This window comes from Marmota marmota, unplaced genomic scaffold (genome assembly GCF_001458135.2).
Source record: "Marmota marmota marmota unplaced genomic scaffold, marMar, whole genome shotgun sequence".
Lineage (NCBI taxonomy): Eukaryota > Metazoa > Chordata > Mammalia > Rodentia > Sciuridae > Marmota > Marmota marmota.
The window spans coordinates 19,984,296-20,011,957 of record NW_026000082.1 but is presented as its reverse complement, the minus strand read 5'-3'; the positions used below and the strand labels follow the sequence as shown (position 1 = coordinate 20,011,957).

The 27,662-nt window shown below is 37.6% G+C and overlaps 1 protein-coding gene across 1 annotated transcript in view; it reads right to left on the bottom strand.

Annotated features, from left to right (window-relative positions):
- Positions 1–27,662, bottom strand: part of Zswim5 (zinc finger SWIM-type containing 5) — a 189,010-nt gene that overhangs the window by 21,466 nt on the left and 139,882 nt on the right. Inside the window, exons 3-11 of the mRNA XM_015485084.2 lie at positions 26,884–27,032; positions 25,538–25,688; positions 18,021–18,200; positions 11,723–11,899; positions 7,863–8,009; positions 7,208–7,345; positions 4,882–5,142; positions 4,530–4,665; positions 3,390–3,547 (exon numbers count right to left, since the gene is read on the bottom strand). Coding sequence (XP_015340570.1) covers positions 3,390–3,547; positions 4,530–4,665; positions 4,882–5,142; positions 7,208–7,345; positions 7,863–8,009; positions 11,723–11,899; positions 18,021–18,200; positions 25,538–25,688; positions 26,884–27,032 — 1,497 coding nt within the window. The remainder of the gene's footprint in view (positions 1–3,389; positions 3,548–4,529; positions 4,666–4,881; positions 5,143–7,207; positions 7,346–7,862; positions 8,010–11,722; positions 11,900–18,020; positions 18,201–25,537; positions 25,689–26,883; positions 27,033–27,662) is intronic.

Genomic DNA, 27,662 nt, shown 5'->3' with positions numbered 1-27,662 from the left:
TGCTAATTTTTTAAAGGAATCTCCATACTGTTTTCCATAGTGGCTGTACCATTTTATATTTCCACCATAGTGTAATCAGGGTTCTAAATTTTCCACTCTTCATTACTATTTATTGTCTCTTGTATTTTTCAAAAAAGTCATCCTGAGAGGTGTGAGATATGTCACTATGGATTTTGATTTTGATTTCCCTGATGATCTATGATTTTAAGCATCTTTTCATCTACTTGTTGGCTATTTGTATTTCTTCTTTGGAGAAATATCTGTTCAAGTTCTTAGTTCATTTTAAAATCAGGTTATTAAGGTTTTTTGATACTGAATTTAAAGGTTCCTTATATCTTTTGAAATTTAATCTCTTATCAGATATATGGTTTATAAATATCTTCTCCCATTCTGTAAGTTGCCTTTTCATTCTGTTGCATGTTTCCTTTTTTTTAGAGAGAGAGAGAATTTTTTAATATTTATTTATTTATTTTAGTTATTGGCGGACACAACATCTTTGTTTGTATGTGGTGCTGAGGATTGAACCCGGGCCACACGCATGCACTGAGCTACAACCCCAGCCCTCATTTGTTTTCCTTTTTGCTGTTTGCTTTTCTTTTTTGAAGTTCTAGGAATTGAATCTAAGGGCCTTTTACCACTGAGATAGATCCAAGATCACTGATTTGCAATGCTTCTTCTTTTCAAATATAGGCATTTAGCACTAAAAATTTCCTTCAAACGTGCATTCCACATGTTTTGGTGTTTTGTGCTTTTTTTTTTCCCCCTTGTGTCTTTCCCTTTAGTTCATGAGTTGTATAAAAATGTGATTTATCCAAATAATTGGAGTATTTTTCAGATGTCTTTTTATTACTTATTTCTAATTCCACTGGGGTTATCTGAAGATGGGTTTTGTTTTGATTTGGTACTGGGGCTTGAACCCTTGGCGGGGGGGCTCTACTGCTGAGCTACATCCCAGCCTTTTTTATTTTTTAATTTTGAGACAAGGTTTTATTAAGTTACTGAGGCTGGCCTTGAACTTGTCACTCTCCTGCCTCAGACTCCCAAGTCTCTGAGATTATAGGCATGTGCTTGAAAAAAATTTTTTTTAAATACTGGGGATTAAACCCAGGGGAACTCTACCCTAGCCTTATTTTTGAAATTAAAAAACAGTTTTTTTAGTTGTAAATGGACACAATACTTTTATTTTTATGTGGTGCTGAGTCTCAAACCCAATGCCTCACACATGCTAGGCAAGTGTTCTACCATTGAGCTGCAACCCTAGACCTACCGTAGCTTTTGTGTTTTTTATTTTGAGACAAGGTTTCACCAAGTTGCCCAGGTTGGCTTCAAACTTGCAATCCTTCTGCCTCAGCCTCATTAGTTGCTGGGTTTACAGGTGTCTGACACAGCACTTGTCTTATTTCATTTTTTTTAAAAGGCATTTTCATTGGTGCAGAATTCTAGGTTGACTTTTTTAAAGTATTTTTTTAAAATTTTGGGGTACCAGGGATTGAACAAGGGGCACTCAACCACTAAGCCATATCCCTACCCATTTTGTATTTTATTTAGAGACATGGTCTCACTGAGTTGCTTAGTGCCTCACTGTTGCTAAGGCTGGCTTTGAACTCGCGATCCTCCTGCCTCAGTTTCCTAAGCCACTGGGATTACAGGCATGCATGACAGCACCAGACTTTTAAGTACTTTTAAAGAATTTTTTTTTCTCAACTGTCTTCTGGTTTACATTGTTTTTTAATAAGAAATTTGCTATTATACTTGTCTTTTGTCTTTTGTGTGTTTTTTTAAATTTAACTCTATTTGTTTTAAATAAGATTTTTTTTAAACTATTGGTTTTAAACAATTTGAATATCATGTGCTTTGGTATAGTTTTCTGCACGTTTCTTCTGCTTGAGGTTCCCTGAGTTCCTTGGTTCAGCAGTCATCCTCTTTATCCTGCTAGGAATCTAATAATCCATGTCAGGCTACCTGTTCCTCTCATGGTTGGTTATCATCAAATTTGATTTTTTTCCTAATAAAACTAATGAAAAATGTTATCTCAGGTGTAATTTTAATTTGCATATCTCAAGTGAGAACAAGCACTTTAATTTTTTAAAATATCATTTGTATCTTTTTTTTTTGTGAAATGTAAAATCATATCCTTTCTACTGGTTTCTTGATCATTTGTACATTGCTTTATCCATATCTTTTCCCTTTTTTTGCAATAAGCATGTATTTTTTTGCCAATAAGAAAATAAAACATAAAGTTATTTTTAATTAAGAAAATGTTGGGCACATGCCTGAGTGTCAGCACTCGTGAGTGTTAGCACTCAGGAGGTAGAACAGAATGATTCCTTGAGCCTGGGAATTCAGGATAAGTTTGACCCCCATCTCAAAAAACAATAGGGGTGGGACTGTAGCTCAGTGGTTGAGTGCTTGCCTAGCATGTGTGAGGCACTGGGTTTGATTCTCAGCACCACATAAAAACAAATGAATGCCAGGCGTGGTGGCACACCCCTGTAATTCCAGCAGCTCAGGAGACTGAGACAGAAGGATTGCAAGTTCAAAGCCAGTCTCAGCAACAGCAAGGTGCTAAGCAACTCAGTGAGACCATGTCTCTAAATAAAATATAAAATAGGGCTGGGGATGTGGCTCAGTGGTCGAGTTTCCCTGAGTTCAATCCCCGGTACCTAAATAAATAAATTAATTAATTAAATAAAGGCCCATCAACATCAAAAAATTATTAAAAAACAAACAAAACAAAACAACAACAAAGCAATACTCCATCTCAAAAAGCAGCAGCAAAACAAAAACAAAGCAAAAATGCTTAAAAAACCCATATAGTTTCCTAATACAAAATACTCAAGAATCCATGGAAGCTGGTGTTTTATTATTGCTCTTCATCTAGGTGCTAATTTTCATTTCTTTTTGCAGTGATGCCTGCATACGTAGTATGTGAGCTTAAAAGACTAAGTGTCACCCTGGAATCTCTACTTTTGACCAGGGGGTACTGGAAAAATTAAGAACTCTGATTTGTAAGGAGATCTGTAAGCTCTATCTTAGTCATCATTTCATTACATCCTCCAGTGGCTCTGGGAGGTTGATAGGTCATTGACAATGATCCCCATTTTATAGATTCTGAAACTGAGGCTTGGAAAGTAAACTGACTTTATTATATGAAAGTTTATATTAGAAGTTAACTAAAAATAACTTAATTCTATATACACAGGTTCCTACAATTAGAAACTAGGGCAAAATTTTGGACCCAGGTGCTCTTTCTTATTAGCAATGAAAGTAAGGATTCCTATCACTTTAAAGTCAACTGTCTCCTCAGGAGACTGCAGGCCAACCCTTTGATGGCCATGGCTAGGCAAGCACAGTGGGGACACCAGTATCTAAGGTCTATCTGTACTTACCTTTGGCAGCAGTCAGCATTGTGGAGGCTAGTTCACATTGCTGTGATTCCAGATGTCCAAGTGTAAACCATCGAGGATAACGGCTGGGTACCACAGACACCATATGGTGAGGGTGGGAAGTGTCGCCTGCAGAAGCTGAATTTTCTAGAACAGGTAACCTAAAAGAACCAGGAAGAGTCATCAGTTATCATCTAGACCTTGGCTATCTGAGCCACTTTAGAGAAGCTTGCTCTTTTCTGGGGAGGAACTTAGGAGGGAAGGATTAAGTAAGAGCTTTGGAGGTTTTCAAAACGTATGGGTCTATACTCTACATGAAGTGAGTGATTGAGCACTTGTAGAATCCAAGCTGAATAGTCCCCACTACACATGAACTTGAAAAGTCAGTCAAAAGCAATAGGGTTATTTTTATTTTTTAATTTTTTTTGTTTTAGTTGTTGATGGATCTTCATTTTATTTATTTGTATGTGGTGCAGAGAATTGAATCCAGTGCCTCACGCATGCTAGGCAAGCGCATTACTTCTGAACCACAACCCCAGCCCAAGGGTTATTTTTAAAAACATAAGTATATGCCAAGGACTTTCCTGTTTTAGCTGAGGAGTTCTCTCAGTCTTACAATCTAATTAATATTCTTGTGTATACTCTGCTACCTACAGAAGTTAACATGTGCAAACCAAGGATTCTATTCTAGTTTGGAAGCAAGATCCCCAAAGCTCACTAGTTTTCAAGTCTTGAAGTATACCTATTTATCTCTACTTCCTCTAGATTCCTCTGAGGACGTGTACTTGGGAACCATGACTCAAGTGAGTTACGGAAGGGCTCCAACACTTTCTCAGGCTGCCTCATTGACTCCAGAAAATGAAGACTCAAGTCCTGGGTGTTCCTATCTAATAATATATCATGATGTCTCAGGGGCTTTTTCAGACAATCTACCATGAGTATAGCAAGGGAGTGAAGTGGGTCTTCAACATAGAATCCCAGATAGGAATCCTAGATCAGTTGAAAATATCAGAGCCATTTTAAGGCAGATTTGGTGGCAGATCAACAGAACAGACAAAGAAGAAAAGAGAAGATAGCCAGAGAGAGAGAGCACTGAAGACTTCTGATTTGGTAGGGATAATGGATTGGAAATGGGCTACCCACCTCATGGCACGAAGGGCTAATTTATAGGACAGATCTGGATCATGAGGCAGCAAAGCTGAGAACAAATACTTGGCAAAGGTATGCATGGGGACACTCTCTCGGTGGATGACTTCTCCTAGACCACTGAAGGGGCCTCCTGCAGGAAGAAGATAAGCCAGACAGTTTAATTTATCTGTATGCTTCCATTCACCAGGCTAGACTTTAGGGCCTCAGGGTCTCATACATGTTTGCCAGCCATGGGAACCTTCATTGTATTTTAATGTCATAAATATTCCTGTATCTGTGCAGGTAGAGGAAGGGTGCCCAGGGTCATAAGCAAAGACAGTGTGACAATATCCCCTTCTCTACTTACCTTCTAGTAGCAAGATACACTGTTTCCGCAGTGTTTGTACTAGCTCATCGTCCAGCTGCAGTTCCTGGAGTTGGCTTAGAAGTTGTTCCTCATTACGACATACTTTGTCCTGTGCATAGAGGCCTTCAGGCATTACCCTCTGTTGACCCATGCCCATCAAAGCAACTTCCAGGGCTAATGACAGGTAGGACTCACTGCTGTTTGCGCAGTCTGTAGCCACAGGTACATGCTGGTACACAGGGAGTCTGCTTTCACTCATATCTGAGGGTAACAGGGTACCAGGTTCTTTAGGATAGGCCTGGCAGATTCTTCTATCCCTCCAGACCCTCCCACTTTGGAATACTGCTTGGTCAATAGATATTTCAGAAGCTAAATCAGAACCCCAGAGCAGTAAGAAAAATTCACTGAAAAAAGGTTACACAGAGGCACAAAGGTTTCCACCTCCTTCATAACATAATGAACTGGCCAGGCCTGTTGAGAAGTATAAAATTGAATACTTATCTTTTGCTATCGTATACATTATAAAATATCACAATTGTCCATCTCTTTTACTACAGTGTGAACACCTTAAAGGGATGAGACTAACTTGTTCCATGTATCTCCAGGGCCTAACATATGGAAGGAGTTAAATATACATCAGTGGTGAACAAATAAACCAAATGCAACCTCAGGTTTTCAAGCTATAAATGTTTCTGTGCAGATAAAACTCATTAAAGATGATGATTCCATACCAGGGTATCAGTGTGAAGATAATGGCAACCCTAGCACAGTTTGGGCTAATCCTTTCATTTCTACATAGAAAAAAAAATCTGTATCCAGTTAAAACTCTTATTTTGGTAACACTTGCAAATTCTATGTTATTATTATTTTATATGTTCCACCAATGGAATCATAATCTCAGGTTTAAAAGTAAAAGTCCTAGCTGGGCACAGTGGCGCATGCCTGAACTCCTCCTAGCAGCTCAGGAGGCTGAGGCAGGAGGATCAGAGTTCAAAGCCAGCCTCAGCAAAAGCAAGGTGGTAAGTAACTCAGTGAGACCCTGTCTCTAAATTAAATACAAAATAGGGCTTGGGATGTCGCTCAGTGGTTGAGTGCCTCTAAGTTCAATCCCTGGTATCCCTCCACCAAAAAAAAAAAAGTCAAAGTCTTAGGTGTATTGGTATGTGCCTGTGGTTCCAGCTACTTTGGAGGCTGCTATGGGAGGATCACTTAATCCTGGGAATTTGAGGCCAGCCTGGGTGACACACAATGAGATCTCTTTAAAAAACAAAATTAACAAACAACAAAAAAAAAAGGCAAACGTCTGAAATCCCAGTTATTTGGGAGGCTGATGCAGGAAGATTATAAGTTCAAGGCCAACCTCCACAACTTGGTAAGACCCTGTTTCAAAACAAAAAATAAAAAGGGCTGATGATGTAGATTAGTGGTATAGAATCCCCAGGTTCAAGTCCTAGTATTGAAAAAAAAAAGCTAAAATCTTGATTTCCTTTTTCCTTCATCTGGTAAGTATTTACAGAAGACTATTAAATGGCAGGTTCTATACTGAGTGTTATGATTACAAAGACAATTAAGTCATAATTTATGCTTTCAAAAAGTAACTGATAAAATTGATAAAAAATAATAATTTGTAAACAAATTATAATGCAGTGTGCTAAATAAATACTCAAGTAGATATAGGTAAACAATATAGTAAAGCCATAAAGGAAAGAAGAATAAATTCTGTCTCTTTCTAGTCTGGGCCACTCTGTGATTCTGTTAGACTATTCTCCTCTATTTCTCATTTGTAAAACTGGCGCAAAAACACCATGAAGGTGAATGTTTAAAGGAAATCAGAGAGTATTATTCAATTGCAAGGGATATATACTTTTTTTTTTTCTTATGACAGGGTCTCACTATGTTGCCCAGGCTGGCTTAAATTTCTGGGCAAAAAATCCTCCTGCCTCAACTTTCCAAGTTGCTGGGACTATAGGGATGTGCCACCATGCCTGGCTTGATACACCTTTTTGGTGGATGTTCTCTCCCATTTCTGGACTGCTCTGAAGTTATGGCCTCAGACTTCTGATATTCTTCTAGTCCTGGACTACATTCTTTAGCCATTTGTGGTAGGGAAATCAGAGGAGCAAGGAAGCTGGTAAGGTAAAATAGGAACAGACCACAGGGTGGGAATGGAAAGTAGGAAAGAAAGGAAAGAAAGAAACCTCTCAGGAATGCTGAGTTTGGACAAGATTGAAAAAAAAAAAGGCTATAAGAGGAGAGGAACATAGTTTGGCAGGGAGGACAGGGCTGCCAAGGACAGTCCTGGCTTGTCGAAAGCTGACCCTTGTACCTGACACTTCCATATAGCCATCATCATTCAGGCGGCAGGCTTCAGTCAAAGTGAGAAACAGGCAGCCAATGGGATCCAGAGGGTGGCCCACCCAGCCCTCCAGGTTTGTGATGGTTGTGGTTCCTCTCTGCAACAGTTCTAAAAACAAGCAGGTTCAAAGTTTCAGACAGTGATAGAGACACATTGCTCTTTTCCCCTGTTTAGCTCTCCTTATCAGTCTCATTCAGGTCTTAACCCTGGAAGTTATACAAAAGCTTCCTTTATTATCTTGTCTTGGGTTGACAGGACTGGTCATAATCTCACCAGCCAGTTGTTAGGCCATGTGATGTGAATTTAGATTGCCTGCTGGTAGTTCATATGTGGATACAGCTTTACAGCTTTGAAAGGGTCCTCTCATGCCAGACCTTAGTTAGTGGTCCTTTCATCTGCACTCTGAGGAAGCAGGAAGGCATCATTGTTTCCATTTTACTGCTGAGAAAACTGAGATCCACAGAGAAAAAGTGAGGCATTTCACACAGCAGGCAGAATTCCTGGAATTCCCTAGCTCCTGCCACACCATGATACTTAATGAAAAATAGGTTCTAGGTCTTATATCCCCTGAGGATCCTCATTAGCCTTAGGCCTAAAGAGGTAAGATGACTCCTAATCATCATACCTTTCTTCTGATGCTTGTAGATTTCCAGCTGCCGCTGCTGTTGCAACCTCAGAGTATTAATAATGGCCACCGTGAGTCTGAGGGCCTCTTTTGGATAACCATGAGAACGCAAGGCATCGACACGAGCACAAGCTGTAGGCACATGCTCTACCAGATAAAAAGAAAATATCTTGATTGAGTTAAAATTTCAAATCAGGATGCCAGGCATGGCGGCACACGCCTGTAATCCCAGCAACTCAGGAGGCTGAGGCAGGAGGATCTTGTGTTCAAGGCCAGCCTCAGCAATTTAGAGAGGCCCTCAGCATTCAGCAAGACCCTATCTCAAAGTGAAAAATAAAAAAGGACTAGAGATGTGGCTCAGTAGTAAAGCACCCCTGGTTTTTCAATCTGCCATACCACACCCCCAAAAAACACAAAAAATAGGAAACTTCATGCTTGACAAAGGGAGTTTGTGTTCAGTCCAGTTCTTCAAATTCAACCTGATATCTATTTAATACAAGGAACTGTATTTTTTTTTTTAATCTTTCAGGATAAAAAAGTTGAATAAGGGGCTGGGGTTGTAGCCCCAAAGGTAGAGAACCTGCCTAGTATGTGTGAGGCACTGGGCTTGATCCTCTGCACCACATAAAAATATATAAATAAAATAAAGGTATTGTGTCCATCTAAAACTACAAATACTTTTTAAAAAGTTAAATAAGTCACAGTTGCCTCCTTGAAAGAGCTATCTTGTAGCTTCAGTTCAGTGGTAGAGTGTAGAAAGGGACACACAACTAGGATGACAAAATACAGTCCCTGTAACTAATTAGAACAAATTTAAAAGTAAAATAAATTGGGGCTGGGATTGTGGCTCTGCGGTACAGCGCTCGCCTAGCACGGGTGGGGCCTGGGTTTGATCCTCAGCACCACATAAAAAAATAAAATGCATTGTGTTGTGTCCATCTACACCAAAAAAATAAAATAAAATAAGTTAAAAAGATACAGAACCTCTTTGTGAACATGTATTATAGGAACCCACTGGAGGTAAAAACTAACTGCCCAATGGGAAAAGCCTTATTCATTTGTCTATTCTATATTTCCTAAAGACCTACTAAACACCCGGCAGTATGTTAAAAGTACAAAGATGAATAAGAAATGACCACTGCCTTCAAAGAGCTCACAAATGATACATAAACAGTTAACGAAAAAGTGACATGATAGATATATACACAGAAAAAATAATATTTGAGCTGTGCTTTGAAGGACAAGCAAGATCATGAATAGGTAGATAAATAGGGAAGGCATTCTTTGCAAAGGTATATAAGAAAAGGCATATAAGTAAAAGTATAAAAAGTATTCTATGTAACAAAACATCTTTGGAGAATGGCATATATGGGTAGCTAGCATTAAGTTATATGGCTAGAAATAGCCTGGAAAAGTAGATCTGGATTGTAAAGAGGTTTGAACATCATTAGGAAGAGTTTAGATTCACCTTAGGGATAATGGAAGATTATTAAAGGCTTATAAATGGCCAAGTGATTATAACAAGCTTTATGGTTTATCCGTTTCTTTTAAGGCTATTATTATTTCTTTTAGAAATAATCACAGATTTAAAAATATAAACAAAATATAAAATAAAAACCAAATAATACTCTTTCTAGTTTTATTCATATTTAAGCTATTAATTTTTCACTAAAATGGGATATAATTATTGTTTTATAAGTAGATTTTTTTGCTTAATAGCACATTATAATTATACATATCATTCCAATGAATATCTGTACTTCCACAGAATTAATCTCATATTGGTGGATATTTATATTATTTCCAATTTTTCCATTTGTGCATTATTTATGTCCATTCCTAATGAATCTCTTAGCTTTAAGCATATCTTTAATTATTGCTCAGGAGAAATTCCAAGATGTGAAATTCCCTTATCAAATGGTATAAATGAGCTGGGCGTGGTGGCATCTGCCAGTAATACCAGCTACTCAGGAAGTTGAGACTGGAGGATCTCAAGTTTGAGGCCAGCATGGACAACTTGAAGAGATGCTGTCTCAAAATAAATTTTAAAAAGGACTGGGTATATTGCTCAGTAGTAGAGCACTTGACTGGAAAGCGTCAGGCACTGGGTTCAATTCCTAGTACAAAAAAAAAAAGTATTTTAAAGACTTGATAAGGTGTTACTAAAATATCCTTCAGAAAGGCTAAAAGCATTTAAATTCCTACCTATCTCATGCAACTTCTCACACCCAGAAACTAATTATCTTTATTTTAAAAATTCCTGGCCATTTGATAATTAAAAATGGTATCTCAGTGCTGTTTTTTGTTTGTTTTATTCTAGTATTGGGGAATTGAACCCAGGAGCGCTTAACCACTGAGCCACATCCCTAGCCCCTTTTTATATTTTATTTAGAGACAGGTTCTTACTGAGTTGCTTTGGCCTTGCTAAGTTGCTGAGGCTGGTTTTGAACTTGTGATCCTCCTGTCTCAGCCTCCCAAGTCGCTGGGATTATAGGCGTGCACCACTGTGCCTGGTCTCAGTATAGTTTTAATATATATCTTTATTTATTAATGAGGTGTACATTTTTCACATGCTTGTTAGGTTTATGTTTTAGAAGTACTTGAGAAAAGAGGAAAGATGATCAGAGGTAATTTTAGGTAGTGACCCACAGGGAGTTTGGCCAAGTTTTTTTGTTTTGTTTTTTTACAGGGACATATCCAGATTCAGCTAGAGCTTTTATGGGGTGAGAGATGGAGTAGGGAATTGGGTAAAATAACGAAAATATATGTGATTATTTGAAGACTCAAAAATGAATATTTTTAAAAAAGTTTTTATTTTGGAGTGGGTATTCTATAATAAAGTCAAGGATAGACTGATAATAAGAATACTCTCTGGGCTGGGGATGTGGCTCAAGTGGTAGCACGCTCGCCTAGCATGCATGAGGCATGGGGTTCGATTCTCAGCACCACATAAAAATAAAGATATTGTGTCCACCTAAAACTGAAAAATAAATATTAAAAAAAGAATACTCTCTTAGAGGAAGGTTTAAACTTAAGATGGAACAGTTTTATCCTGTTATGAGGGAAGGTAGGAAGTTGGGAAAGAAGAAAGGAAGACAGCTTGATGACAAATGAAGACTGTGTCCTAGTTGCCAGAACAGGGTAATTTAAGTTTCAAACTTGGTGTTTATTTTTTGTTTTTGATTTTAGTTGTCAATGGACCTCTATTTTATTTATTTAGTTATTTATATGTGGTACTGAGAATCAAACCCAGTGCCTCACACATGCTAGGCAAGCGGTATACCACTGAACTATGACCCCAGTCCTTGTTTGTTTGTTTGTTTTAAACTAGGGATTGAACCCAGGAGTGCTTAACCACTGAGACACATCCCTTTTTTATATTTTCTTTTGAGACAGGATCTTGCTAAGTTGCTGAGGCTTGTTTTGAACTCACAATTCTCCTGCCTCAGCCTCCTGAGCCGCTGGTGTACCATCATGCCCAGGAAATGGTGTTTTTTTTAAGCAAAATATATAATTTCAGAGTAGAATATAACGTTGCTCAGTAACCAATGACTGAGAGAGCCTGTAAACTGATATCTAATGGCTATGTTATACTCCTTGAGATGTATTAACTCCTTTATCCTCCCAAAGTTTAGGGGATAGGATACAAATCCTATTTGAAATTACTGTACCTCAACTAAGCACATATGCAAATAGCTTCAAATAAATATCCTGAATCTCAAAAGGCCTCAAAAGAGCTATATAAAGACTATCCAAATTGTAGTTGGTTTTGCTGGTACTTACACAGATGGCTCCTTTGGGCCTCATATGAGTTGAGGTTGGGCTCTGAAAATCTTGGAGTAGATGAGGGCTAGACTTACCAAGCCACAGTGGCTGGCCATGGGAATTAAAGAGTAGTCGCTCACTTTCTCGTTGGCAGGCAGGAGCTGTATATATATCACTGCTGATTATTCTCTGTAGGTGGCTGTCCTGCCAATGTAACTCACGGCCCTCGATGGCTCTAGTGAACACTGTTCGTCTTGGTCTGGATAAGGAGTCTAGGGAAAGAAAAAAAAATGCAGCAGCACAATGTTAGATAATCAGAAGTTCTAATTCCTGGGTCTTCATCAGGGTGAGAGGTTGGGCAGAAGAATAGTATAAGAGCAATGAGAACAACCACTCCACAATCTGGATATTTGTTGTGCTGCTTCCTTCCTGGATAATCATTAGTATATCTGTGCCCTTTATCAGAAGAACCTTTTTACAAAAATCTATGGCTGCCTTCCTCCTTTTACAGAAGACCAATATCTACTGGGACTCAGAGGTTCATGAAAACTAGGAGAGGCAGTGGTTTTCAGTTGCTCAATCATGAGGATACAAACTGTTTCTATAGAGGTCAATGGTAGAGAGAAGCAGTCAGGTAATTTCCCTGACTAATCCACAATTTGTATCATTTGCAGCATGATCCTTGGCAGACTTAGGGCTTCCATGGAATTCATATTAAAAGCTGAAAAAGAGTTAAAGCCCTGTATAATCTGATACTTTAAAAAATCTCACTGATAGCTTCAGACTTAAAATTTTATTCCTTATAAGAAAAGCTGATGCTGGCGAAAGAATAACTTGTTTTCTCATTGGACTCTTACCATGTCATCTCTTTTCAGAAAAAGTGTAACAGGGAAATGAATACTGTAGATAAATTCAATTCTTATGGGTGGTATGCAGGTAAATCAAATGGAAGATACGTTGTCATAAACTATGACTTGGGGGACTCGGGGAAATGACATTTAAGAAAAAAATTTAAAAAGGGATAATTTAGATATTTTTTGTCAGATTAAGAGCAGTTAAAACTATTTGGGACCAAGACCTGAACTATACAAATATTTCCAGATATACTCAAGTAGGTGTATATCTATTGATTACATACAAAAAACTGTCCAGGAAAGTCAGAAGATTCAGATTAAACATGAAAGAAACTAACATATTCAACCACATAGGAAAAGGTTTTGGAATCTGCTCATCTCTTTAGAATTTAACATATCCCACCGGGTATAGGCTCAGATAATTAAAGGATATTATCATCAGAGTAGCACTGAAAGTACTTATTGAAATTGCTTCTTGTTCAGTCCCTCAGTGGAAGCACACTAACTCTTCTGCTGGCTATAGTCTAAGTCTCCCTCCTGCTGAATTGAGAATTTTCCAGGGGGACTGGGCTCTCAGTATGTTTTATAATTCATTAAATTAGAATATATTGTATGCCTAATACATAGCAATACTGTTCTAGGTGCTCAGGATATAAAAGTCCTTATATTTATAGAACTTTACATCCAAATGGGGAGAGATAGTTAAATATACAGTATTTCAGCTATATTATCTGGTTACAAGTACTATGGAAAAAACTAAAGTACAGTTAGGGAGAAAGGCTAGTTGACAGTAAGTAGAGTTATTGTTTTATATAGAATATAAGATAACATTTGAACAGCCAGGAACAGTGGTCTGTGCCTACAGTCCCAGCCACTTGAAAGGCTAAGGGAAGAGGATCATTTGGGTCCAGGAACATAGAAAGACCCCATTAAAAAAAAAAAAAAAAAAGGAAAACATTTGAGTAAAGATCTGCAGGAACAAGGGGCAAGCTTTAGTGATATTTAGTAAGAACATTCCAGGTAGAAGACCCAGAAAGTACTAAGTCCTGATATGTGAATATATTTGGAATGTTTGAGAACAGCGAGGGATGGAATGAGCAAGCTATATGGGCAGCTGCTACAATAATTTATGAAAATGATGGTACTGGCTCAGAGTACCAACAGCAGAAATGGTGAGCAGCTGAATAATGAATATACTTTGAAGGCAAATGCAATGAGATTTGCTCACAGATTAGATTTGAGGAGAAGGACAAAGAGAAGAATCAAGAACGACACAAAGATTTTTCAGATAAAGATGCCAGATACGGAGACAGGGAAGAATGTAGGAGAAACAGATTTGGGTAGGGCTTAAAAGAAAGAAATCCACTGAGATGCCTATTAATATATAAGCAGATATATCAAAAAGCAGTTAAATATACAAGAATAGAATTGAGGAGGATGGAAGATATCCATTTGGGAATTGTTAGCATATAGATGATTATTAAAACAATGCAATCACCAATTTAATATAGAAAGATAAGTGATATGATGTCTAAGCCCTGAGCATTACAGCATTTTTAGGTTTGGAAGGAGGGGAAGAGACACTTCAGATTTAGAAGAAAGGGCCAATTAAGTAAGGGGAACCAAGAGAGATTGATGTCTTAGAAATGAAGTGACAAAGATATTCCATGGAGAGAATGGTCAGTGTGTCAAATACTGCTAAAAGGTCATTTAAGATTATGACTGACTTAAAAAAAAAGAGAAATGTATGAACAATGTTTAGGGCAATTAAGACTATAAGTTTCAGAAATTGTGGGTTTCATAATTTCTTGATACATATAAAGAGGCATTTTACCACCATATGTAAACACCTCAAATTTAATATTTAGGTTAATTTGACTGTCTTTGCAAGGAGCAAAGATTCATACAATTACCTCAACTAATTTAGAAGTTCTAACAATAAATCTGATGATGCCTTAAAAAAAAAAGATTATGATTGACAATCACTAGGTTTAGCCCTCTATCAGAAGAACCTTTTTACAAAAGCAAAGATATCAAGCAAAGCTTTAGTGACTAGTATAAGAGTTTTTTCAGTGGTGGTGGGAATGAAAACCTGGTGCAGCCAATATGAAAAGCAGTATGGAGATTCCTTGGAAATCTAGGAATGGAACCACCATTTGACACAGCTATCCCTCTCCTCAGACTATACCCAAAGAACTTAAAATCAACATACTACAAGGACACAGCCACATCAATGTTTATAGCAGCACAATTAACAATAGCTAAACTGTGGAGCCAACCTAGATGCCCTTCAATAGATGAATGGATAAAAAAAAATGTGGCATATATACACAATAAAATATTACTCAGCAATAAAAGAGAATAAAATCATGGCATTTGCAGGTAAATGGATGGCGTTGGAGAAGATAATGCTATGTGAAGTTAGCCAATCCCCCAAAAAACAAATGCCGAATGTTTTCTCTAATATAAGGAGGCTGATTCATAGTGGGGTAGGGAGGGGGAGCATGGGAGGAATAGAGGAATTCTAGATAGGGCAGAGAGGTGGGAGGGAAAGGGAGGGGGCAGGGGGTTAACAAGGATAGTGGAATGTGATAGACAACATTATCCAAAGTATATGTATGAAGACACGAATGAATTGGTGTCAACATACTTTATATACAAATAGAGATATAAAAAATTGTGGTATATATGTGTAATAAGAATTGTAATGCATTCTGCTGTCATTTTTTAAAAATGAATTTAAAAAAAAGAATCAGAGGAGAGGAAAAGAAGATAATAAGTATACACTGTTCTTTCGAACATTTTTTCTTAATTCTAACCACCTCAGAAAAATATGCTGGTAACTAGAGAAGCATGTGGAGAAGCAAGAGTGTTTTCTGTTTTGTTTTATTTAAGAATGGGACATATGGGGCGGGGGTTGTGACTCAATGGTAGACTGCTTGCCTAGCATGCGTGAGGCACTGGGTTGGGTCCCCGGTACCAAGCAAAAATAAAAACAAGTAAAATAAAGGTATTGTGTTCATCTACAACTAAAAAAATATTTTAAAAAGAATGGGACATATAATAATGTGCTTGCATACTTATAGGAATGGTCCAGAGGGAGGGAAAAATTTGTGATGCAGGAGAGATGGGAGATAATTCCTACAGCATTATTTTGGATAAAAGAAAAAGAATAGGACCTTGAGAATAAGTGGAAGGTTTGGACTTGGATTAGATGGGCAAAGACAGTGATTCTTTGATTAATTAGGACTGTAATTCTTTTTTTTTTTTTTTTTCAGTCCTAGGGATTGAACTCAGGGGCACTCAACCACTGAGCCACATCCCCAGCCCTATTTTGTATTTTATTTAGAGACAGGGTTTCACTGAGTTGCTTAGAGTCTTGCTTTTACTGAGGCTGGCTTTTAATTTGTGATCCTCATGCCTCAGCCTCCCAAGCCACTGGGATTATAGGTGTGTGTCACCACACCCAGCAGGATAGCAATTCTTTTGAACCAACGCCACAGAGGTGGTAATGGGAAATTTATTTCTGCTTCCTTATCTAATGTCAGTGATCAGGAAGCAAAACTCAGCTGAAAGCAAGAAAGAGGAAGGACAAAGTATATAGAGTTTTAGGGAAAAGATGATATGATAGAGTAGTTAAGAAGAGTAAAACAGTACAGGCTAGGAAAATGTAATAGATGTGCAGAAAACATTAATGATCCACTTGAAATTTGTGGTCATAAATTTAAAATAAGACCAGTTATGATTGTTTCTCTCTAGCCATGTTCAGTTGTATAGGTGTGAGTACCACGTAATAAGGGAATTGGAATGCACAAAGTTTATAGAGTTTTGCCACATGAGTATAACAAAGGCAAAGGGGGAGCTCACTGTGTACACTAGAGAGTGATGTACCAAGGAATCTACCTGGGTAACAAGGACAATGAGGCTATCAAGACAGTGAAAATATGGTAAGATCAAAATTTCTAGTGGGCCAATTAATTACTGGAAATTGGGATATTAAAGAAAATAAGCAAGAAAGTCTGGTGATAATAATTGGAGATGTTTAAAATTGAGATGATGAAGAGGATATAGTTATTGGTAATGACAAAGTTTAGGGCACAACTTTGGGATTGGATGGTTAAATTAAGGTGGAAGATTAAAGTAACTGAAAAAGAGGGAGTCAAAGAACTGGAGACCACAATGCTGGAAGGATCATTTTTGCAGCTACTGAAATCACCGAGAATTATGACAAGAGGAGTGACAGAAAGTAGTATTAGTAAGTCAATAGTTAAAAAATCTTCAAGGAATGAGGGTATTGATGCAGAAGTCTACAGATGGCTAAAACAAGAGGGTGGAAGTAGAAGATAGTCTGGTTTGATGGCATAAAATTTTAAAAGTAGGAGGTATTTTAGGAAGATGGGATGGCTGAATAATGATGTAGAAACGGCAAAAAAAGTTTATAGGATGCTTTCTATTACTTCTCCAGTTCCACTGGTAATGGGATATGAGAGACAGATACCAGTCACAACTTGGGAAGAAAGCAGAGGAAGTGACATTCTCAAAGGAGAACCAGTAACAATGAAGAACCAATATATTATGACAAGGAAGAAACTGCCAGACTGGAGGCATGTGTTTGTATGCATTTGACCCTCTCTATTCTATCCAAGGTCAATATTAAAATGGTGGCTTCCCGTGTTGCCCATAGATGAGTACTAGGTACTATAGTAGGTTGAAAGAAGTGATAAGACTGTAGCCTTTTCACCACTCATTACTTTAGTTATTTTAAATACTAAATTAAATACGGTATAACAGAAGGATCAAGCAAAATAATAATTTTAGATTAAAATGCCAACAGAATTATTACTTAAAAGGAACAAATTATAAAATCAGTATCTAATGAAATCTCTTATCAGTAAAGATTCTCAATGAGTTAAAAAAAAAAAGCCATCAGTTGTCAATATCAAATAGCTTGAGTTAGGTGAAATAAAACTGACATGACTATTGATACCAAGCAAAGTCTTTAGGACAGTGGACTCAAAAGACAGATGGTATAGTATCACTGCCCTGAATTTGTCTTAAAATGGGGCAGGAATCCTGGCAATACTTGGAGGATGACCCCCAACTCCAAATATGTGCTATATAAAAACTTGAGGGAAACAGAGAACAAGAAACAGAATAAGAAAGGGCCATTTTTTCCACTTTTCAAAAGGTCTTCTGGGCTAAAGTCAACACCAAACGGAGGCCAAGATCCATTAGACACAAAGATACTGAGGGTATTGAGGAATACTGAAGGGTACTGAGGAATCATGAAGAGGGCTCTAGGACCTTGTGCTGGGTACTGTAAGGATACTCTAGATGTGGAAAAGAACAACATACCCAATGTCAAAGACAAAGGCTTATCCTTATTTAAGACTTAGAATGAATAAAAAGACAGACTTTTCATATTTAGAATGGTAATTTGGACAACCAAGAGGCTGTCCAGTTACCATTGTTTTAGGGCTTTACCCTCTTACCTTTTGAAGTTCTAGAGACAAAGAACCTAAAAGGATACTTGACTCACCTGGGCTGTGATTGCCATTCTGGGGAAGTGCATTGGTGATGTTGGGAAGTTCATGCCCATAGTTCCCATCCTCCAGGGGACAGACATCCAGGTCGCTCCACTTCTGCAGCTGCTGCAGCCAACAGGACTTCTCCTCCAGTTTGCAGTGTGGATTTAAAATTATGCACACCCATAAAGCCCCTAGAAAAGACAGCAATCCACATTCTTGATAACTCTCCTTTGATATACATGTAAGCTTTAATGTTTCAGTTTCATTTATGTTTCATTTCAGTTTCCAAAGCCACGGTGGCTGGAGAAATTAGTAATGTAAAGCCAAAAACATAAAAATATGACAATTAAATGGGATAACATTTATCAGCATGTGCTTAACAGAATGACAAAATAGTAGCCTTTTCATCACTCACTGCCTTGATTATCTTAAATACACTGATGACTAATTATGGTACAGTAGTGGAATACCAAAAAGATCCCGAATAACAAAAACAACCAAGCATCGGCTTTTCTCAAAAAAAAAAAAAAAACAAAAAACAAAAAAAAAACTTGCAAGGATTTTCAAACCTGTCTTATTTTTGCATCTCAAAGTTACTTTAAAGCACAATAACTATCTGGATATCTGCACCTGTGTGCCTCTGATGACAAACAAGACAGATTTAGGCTCGAACACTTAGCTCAAATCTGCAGTCTTACAAATATTTTTTTTAAAGCCTTCTATTCACTAAAGTATTGTACTGGTGAAGAAGACACTGTTCCTACCCTTGAGGAACTGTCTAATGGGAGAGACCGATAAATAAATACAAAACCATTCAGATATATGTGTTGATATAAAGATATTTTCAGGGTGTAACAGCACCACAGAAGAAAGGAATTTAGTACAAGGACAAGGGGTGGAAGGAAAGTGCTCAGAAAAAGTCTCACTTATTGGCTAGTTGGACTTTGTGACCTTCAATCAGTTGTAAAAGCCTCAATTGTAAAGCCAATAACATAAAAATATCTACTTTGTAGGGATAGTATGACAATTAAATGGGATCACGTTTATTAAGAGTCTAGTATATTACCTGGTATAGAGTAGAATCTTAGTATTTCCTTTTTTCAAGGAAAATGATTTATTTTGGGACTTAGATTCTGAAACTGCTGATCAACTTGTGATTCCTCAAAACCATTACTTTCTTCAATTTTCTGTTACTGGGCACAGTATCACATATTTCATATAACCAGGGATACTGTTTCTTTCACCACATCACCCTCCTTTTAAAGAAAAGCTGCTTATTTTTTTCCAAGGTTGGTTATGTGGCTTTGCCAGATAACTTCTCAATCTCCAGTCAGCAATAATCATGGATGAAGTGCTTCTTAATTAAATATATTTTGTGATGGAGTTACATCCTCCATGGATGGAGGTACATTCAAACAGTATTTCAAAGGTCCTCAAAATCAAACAGGAATGTTTTAAAAGGTCATCTTAGCCTCAATTTGAGATAGCTAACTGAAAATGAAAGTTCATTTTATTGGTTCAACTTCATTTTAAAAATGTGCTATAAAGAAGAAAGAATACTAGTAATAATTATAATAATGGCTCATAAGGTAATCATAATAGTAGTATTTATTTTATAGTTGAAGAAATGCTTTTCATCTATAGCAAAGAAAAAGATTTTCACATTTAATCTTCATATATAGAAATGAAGACCAAAAGGAAGCCACTATATTTGGCTACTTGAAAGACTTGTGATCTAAAAATGGCAAAATCATTAAGATAATAGGAATGGAAGACAGATTGAGTAAGGTGAGAGAGGCTTTAAGAGGTAAAGAAACAGTACTAATGCTATTGTCACATAGGAATTCCTATTTCATCATTCCGATATTAAGAAGAGGAGCCCTAGAAAGTAAGTTTAAGTACTTTCGCCTATAAATTTAAAATGAGTTTTATCTCTTATTAATTAGGTTCTTATAATTTGTTTCAGAAACTGTCACATCTCTAAGGTCCAAAGCAAGATAAATCCTACAGTTGCCTATATATAATAGCATTCATAATACTGTGTTATCAGCATCCAAAAGCATGTGTGTTTTCCTGCAACTTAAAACAGTGTCAAAAATTCTAAGCAAAGGTAGCTATTATGGAAGTTTAAAATGTACATACTTATTATTTAACATAATAAGAATAGCAATCTTCTCTTTCTTTTTATCAGCTAGGTATTATTTTAAGCATTTTATATAGATTATTTCATTCGCTCTTCAAACTCTTAAGGATAAAATAGTCTTGGTTTGGATATAGAAGGTAGAAAATGGGGGAACAAGAATTTTGCTTACATTTTCTTTGTAAGTAACTAAATACAGCTGAACATTATGGCACACACCTGTAATCCCAACAACCTGGAAGGCTGAGACAGGAGGATTACAAATTCAAGCCCAGCCTCAGCAATTTAGCAAGATCCTGTCTTAAAATGGGGGGAGGGCTGGGGATGTGGTTCAATGGTTAAGGGCCTCTGGGTTCAATCCCTGGTACCAAAAAAAAAAAAAAAAAAAAAATCACATCTGATACTGTGTACTGAATGGGGACAACAAGGGAAAATCAGGGTTTGGCAGTGGAATTAAGAGTTCTGTAATGGCTATATTGAGTTTAAGATGTTTCTTAGAATTCTTAGAAGTTATAGGCAGCTGGACACAGTCTGAAGCTCAAGGGAAAGGGTCAAAGCTAGAGATATAAATTTGTTTTTGTTCTTTTGGGGTCCTGGGGTTAGAATCCAGGGTCTTGTGCATGCTAAGCAAGTACTCTACCACTGAACTACACTCCCAACCCTTACATATGGAAATTTGTTACTTGCCTTCATCTGGATGCATTTAAAACCATGGAAATGAATGTAATCATCCACGTAGCAAACATATACAGGGAGGTGGGTGCTGTGGGATAATCAGTATTGGTTGATTGACTGATTGCTTTTTTTAAAAATAAGTGACAGTGGAATGCATTACAATTCTTATTATACATATACAGCACAAAGAAACAATCTGTGAGGTCAATAGAAAGCCTATATCCTGGGAGCAAATTTTTACCCCTCATACATCCGATAGAGCACTATCTCTAAAGTAAATAAAGAACTCAAAAAGCTAAGCACCAAAAACACAAATAACCCAATCAATAAATGGGCCAAGGACCTGAACAGACATTTCTCAGAAGAGGATATACAATCAACAAATATATGAAAAAAATGTTCATCATCTCTAGCAATTAGAGAAATGCAAATCAAAACTACTCTAAGATATCATCTCACTCCCGTCAGAATGGCAGCTGTTATGAAGACAAACAACAATAAGTGTTGGTGAGGATGTGGGGGAAAAGGCACACTCATACATTGCTGGTGGGACTGCAAGTTGGTGCAGCCAATATGGAAAGCAGTATGGAGATTCCTTGGAAATCTGGGAATGGAACCACCATTTGACCCAGCTATCCCTCTCCTCGGTCTATACCCAAAGGACTTAAAATCAGCATGCTACAGAGACACAGCCACATCAATGTTTATAACAGCACAATTCACAATAGCTAAACTGTGGAGCCAACCTAGATGCCTTTCAGTGGATGAATGGATTTTAAAAATGTGGCATATATACACAATGGAATTTTACTCAGCAATAAAAGAGAATAAAATCATGGCATTTGCAGGTAAATGGATGGAGTTGGAGAAGATAATGCTAAATGAAGTTAGCCAATCCCCCCCAAAACAAATGCCAAATGTTTTCTTTGATATAAGGAGGGTGATTCATAGTGGGGTAGGAATAGAGGAACTCTAGATAGGGTAGAGGAGTGGGAGGGAAAGAGAGGGGGCAGGGGGTTAGCAAGGATGGTGGAATGTGATGGACATCATTATCCAAAGGACATGTATGAAGACACGAATTGGTGTCAACATTCTTTATATTCAACTGAAGATATGAAAAATTGTGCTGTATATGTGTGATACTCAGTATTTAGAAGTACTGAGGGAAGGTAGAGGAGGATGCATATGGGACTGAGAAAAAGTAGTCAGAAATATAGGAAGAAAACCAAGAGCATGTACAGTTATAGAAACTCATAGAAGAATAAGTTTCAAGAAGAGTATGGTTAATTTTATTGAAAACTGCTAAGAAGTCAAATAAGATGACAACTGATAAGATGTCTTCATATTGTGTCTAGCAATATGGAAATCACTGGTGATTCTGACAAGAGTTACTTTAGTAGAGTGGCAGCAGTGAACAATGGAAACCCAACCGGAGTATGCTGAAGGGAGAAATGGAAAGAATGACCACTATTTTTAGAAGTATTACTTTGAAGGGAAGGTGAGAAATGGGGTGGTAGTTGCAGGAGGGGTGGTTGGAACATCAAACAAACTTTATTAAATTTGAGATTCAAGATATCAGAGCATAACTGCACATTGATAGGAATGATCTGAGAGACAGACAGCCAGCCACACACACACACACACACAGTAAGAGAAATTAGTAATGTCAGAGAAAGGAGAAAACTGCAGGAGCATAATTCTTGAGAAAAGGAGATAGGAAGAATCCAGAGCAAATAAATAAGGATTGGTCTTTCATGGGAACATATTCACTAGATTTTAAAAGAAGAGAAGGCCAAGCATACGGGTACAGATGTGACTGGGTAAATACATTTGCAAGTGGGAAGGTGAGGAATCATCATGTCTGATTGCTTTTATTTTGTCTAGCTCAGGAACTAAAAGCAGTGAGCTTATTTTATTTTATTATAATTGGTAGTTCCTACCACCCCCGCCTAGACCCTCCACAGGTAAACATGTCTTATAAATATTTTCTTAGATATGAAAATGTCAGAAATGAGAATTATTCATAATGAACACAAGTATATTACAAAACTTTAAAAACCCTGTGAAACAGCTCTGTTTACTTCCTCACAGCTACTTTTTTTTTGTTAAAGAGAGAGAGAGAGAATTTTAATATTTATTTTTTTTTAGTTTTCGACAGACACAACATCTTTGTTTGTATGTGGTGCTGAGGATCGAACCCGGGCCGCACGCATGCCAGGCGAGCGCGCTACCGTTTGAGCCACATCCCCAGCCCCACAGTTACTTTTTGTCCCAAAAGCCAAGTCCAAATCCAAATCACAATCCCATGATTGGCACAGAAGTCACTCTAAGACACTTAGGCCTCAGATGAGACTGACTCTCTGAAGAAGGATAATTTCAAATTCTCAAGCAACATACACTTTTGTGGGATTGAGGAAAGGACATAAGATAGAACTGAGGAATGCTTGACTTAGAATCAGACAGAGCAGGAGTCCAGTGTTAGAACCTCCACTTAATAGTGTGTGACCCTAAAGAAAATACTGAATTATTCTGAGCAAAGTTTTCTCATATAGAAGTATCTTACCCTGGAAGGAAGTCCATATCTACAATCCCTTTCAAGGGAATAGTTTAGAAGCAGTTTCTAAGTTTCCATACTTTGTGTCATGAGGCAAGAGGCAGAAGGATCACAAGTTCAAAGTCAGCCTCTGGAAAACAACTGGTTGAACTGTAGCTATAGACTAATAGTGTAACATTTTTTTTAATGTTTTTTTAGTTGTTGATGAACCTTTACTTTATTCATTTATTTATATGCAGTGCTGAGAATCGAACCCAGTGCTTCACATTCGAGGGAAGTGCTCTACCACTGAGCCACAACCCAGTTCATAGTGTAACATTCTTACACTCCAGAAAGTGTCACTACATTACAGCAGAGAGACTTTATCTATAATTCCTTATTTTATTCTGTATGCAGCAGTAACCAGATTTGTTTTTGTTTCCTTGCAATAAGTGTACAAGTACTTCATAAAATTATTATGAGAATTAAATGAAATAATGAGAGTATAATCTTCAACACAAAGACTAGCACATACCAATAATGTACCTATTTATTATTATTTTTATTAGAGCTTTATAGTTATAAGAGTAGTTTTGCTCATCCTGAAAAACTCATACATGCATGGAAATTGATTTCAGTTCATGATCCCCCCCATTTTTTCCTCCCCTATTTGCAATTAATAAGAACAGCAAAGCCATTATTACTCTAGGTTGTATAGAAAAGCCTCACCACCCAAACTAAAAACCCAGGCTTACCAGTCCCCAAATAACCAAGGATGGTACCAAAGTCATTAAGCCATAACCTCGACATCTTCAGAGCTATACTATTAAACACAGGCTTCATTCTAGAACTCACTGAAATCCCAAGTTGGCTGCCATCATTTCTTGTGGTATTTTGTATGAGTGGGAAGTTTGTTTTCTGGTGCAGGGTACATATGGAGGAGCTGTATTAGAACTTTAGAATATACCACATGAGAACTTTCTCAATATAACCCCAAATGCGGCAAGGGTTGAATGATGAGTTCAGGGTATAGAAGATTCTGCCAATAGGTAGAGGAGCTAAGTATTAGCATTGCAAATTTTGTCTTGAAGCAGGGGAATGAAAAAGAGAAATAATGACCAAAGAGGATTGCCTTGATTGGGGAGAAATTAGAATAGAGAGGCCATTCAGAAGGCCAAAGTTCTAATCTAATCTAAAAGTTCTAAGGTCTTCTATCAGACTAGGGGTGATAGGGAAGAAAAAATTAGAATGGACACTAAAAGCACTTAAAGGTCATGAAATGAAATGAAGTTGGAATCTGGATGTAGGGAATTAAAGAAATATGGGTGCCTGACAATAAATTTGGTAGAGTAAGGAACACTAGGGTCAATGCTAGCATGGGAACCTATTTTTGTAGAAGGCCCAAGTTAATTTGGAATTCCCAGTGGAAATGGCAAATGGGTAGCCTCTAACATGGGACTAGATGAATGGAAAGAAGTAAGTTTGAGATCTGCAAGTAAGCTCTGAAGTCATGATATTAAAAAAAAAAAAATTCTTGCCAGGCACAGTGGCTGAAATTCTTGCCTCCAGCAATTCAGGAGGCTGAGGCAGGAGGATCGCAAGTTCAAAGTCAGCCTTGGCAATGGCGAGGCATTAAGCATCTCAGTGAGACCTTGTCTCTAAATAAAATACAAAATAGGGCTGGGGATGTGGCTCAGTGTTTGAGTATCCCTGAGTTCCATCTCTGGTAGCACTCCCCCCCACAAAGAAAAAATTCTTAAGAGAGTATGGAGAAGGAACAGTAAGTCAAAGTCTAAGCCTTGGAAACTGTCATATTATGTATATGAGTTCTTGCCATGAGTGATATAGAAGAGAAGACTCAGAGAAAGCAACAAGGGTGAGTCTGACAAATATGTGAAAAACTTGGCTAGTGCTATTCAACAAAAACTAAGTAAAGAGGTTTTATTTCAGCCAGGGCTTTTATGTGGGTATCATATGGAACAGAATGCTAATGTCAATAGCAAAGCACAATGCTACAGAAGCAAAAAAAGGTAAGTTCAGAGTTACTATGGTGTAGAACTTCAATATTCCACCAGTTAGATTCAGCAAGACCCAGGCAATAACTGATAGCAAATGATCACTAATGTCACCAGGGGGTGAGGTGGTTGGACATAGCACTTCTCTGAGAGATGGCAACTTACCTAGTTCATCCCAGAGCTGCCTGCACTTGTCTGTCATGCTTGTTCCTTGCTGCCTCCAAAGTGTGAGTCGTGGGTCAGCCATAAACTGCTCAGTTATAAGTGTCAGCATCCTGGCTCCATTAGAATCTCTCATCCGTAGCATCTCTCGAACCTGACACATAAGGAAGGGCAAGAGATACACAGTATAGAGAATAAAAGGATAGGAAAGAAGGAAGGAGAGTAGGGTATGTTGATGTATTGAGCACAACATATCCAAAGAGCCAGAAAGAAGCAAGACCTGTAAGCAAGGTCTCTGCATGTGCCAAGAAAGCTTGTTTTACATAACGAGATACCTTGTCATATCAACTAGGCTGGCTAGAATCAAAAAGTCAGATAACATGTGTTGGCCAAAATATAGAGAAATCAGAACCACATATATTGTTGGTAAGATTGTAAAAATGATGCAACCACCTTGGAAAATGGCCCACAAGGAACTTGTACAATAATGTTTATAGCAACATTATTTATAATAGCCAAAAGGTAAAAACTATCCAAATGTCCACATTCATTTATCTACAGGAAAAAAAAGATAAAAAAAATGTGGAGTGTCCATACCATGGACTATCATTAGGCCATAAAAAAAAGGAATGAAGTACTGATTCATGCTAAAACACAGATAAACCTAGGAAAAAAAAAAAAAAAACTAGGCTAAGTGAAAGAAGCCAGTCATAAAACACTACATACTATATGATTCTATTCATATGAAAGTCCAGAACAGGGAAACCTATAGAGACTAAAAGTACATTAGAGGGCTAGAGTAAAGGGATATGGAGGATGAGAGTGGGATAGGCTGAGGTATGAGTTTTCTTTTGAGATGATGAAAATGCTAATTGTGATGATGGCTGCATATATCTGTGAATATACCAAAAACTATTGAATTGTATACTTTAAATGGATGAATTGTATGGCATGTGGGTCATATCTCACTAAAGGTATGAGGGGGAAAAAAAGAAAGAAAGTTGATTATAGGGGTCCCCAGTTTCAAAACACTGACTTCCATGGACACTGTTGAAACTAGTCTTTGAGGCTTCATTTAGCAACCTCAGGTTCAAAGAGAGAAGATGGTCTCCTCATTAAATGCCCCCAGCAACACTAGCTTATTTAGAATGGAGAAGAAACAGGACACCAGGGTAAGGTAGTTGTGCTCCCTGGATACAATCTTCTTAGGGCTGCTCTGCTTAAACCCTCCCACTAGGTTTTAGGCAGTTAGCTAAGTCAAGTGAGATATGTTTAATGCATGAAGACAGAAGTATGGTGAGCTGAGTTTACTTAAAAGTTTAAAACAATTAAGCCTTTTCATGTCTTACCTTGGCAAACATTGAGTTGAGCGGCTTTCCAGAGCCATAGTAACCTCCCTGGGAGAGAAAGAGCTTCACTTGTTCTTTTACCTGTTCCTCATCTAAGTGCCAACAGTTCTCATCATCAATGCTGGCCCCAGCTGTGGGATCAGGGGCACCTGTAAGAAATGGGAACAGTGAAATGAATCCTTGAGTTCACATGCTAAACACTCAGCTAGAGGCAGGTTGTGAGCATAATTAAACACAGATGGGTTATTTCTTGTTTTATGGGTTTTGTCAAAATACATGTAAGAGATCAAATGCTAGTTTCAAATTCACATAAGTCATAGTTGTATCCTCTCTCAAGGATACAAAACCATCAGGGGATTAGCCTATTAGGAAATACACAGGTGATATTATGAAATGTGTATCTGGTCTCTGTCCTACGTCCTGACATAAGTTCTAAAATCCTTGGAATATTCAAGGATGTAAGTAAGACTTTTAGCTCTATACCCCAACCTTCCAGAAAGGGACAGGGGTTGAAGGTTAAGTTGACCAACCAATGACAAATAAATTAATTAATCATGCTTATGTAATGAAGCCTCCATAAAAACCCAAGGGGACAGGATTTGTAGAGCTTCCAGATGGCAGAACATGGGGAGGTTCCTAGAGTGGCACACTGGGAGAGAGTATGGAAGCTTGGCTTCTCTTCTCTCATACCTTGTCCTGTACATGTTTCCATTTGTATTTTTTGTAACATTCTTTATAATAAACTGGTGAATACAAGTAAATGTTTCCCTGAGTTTGGT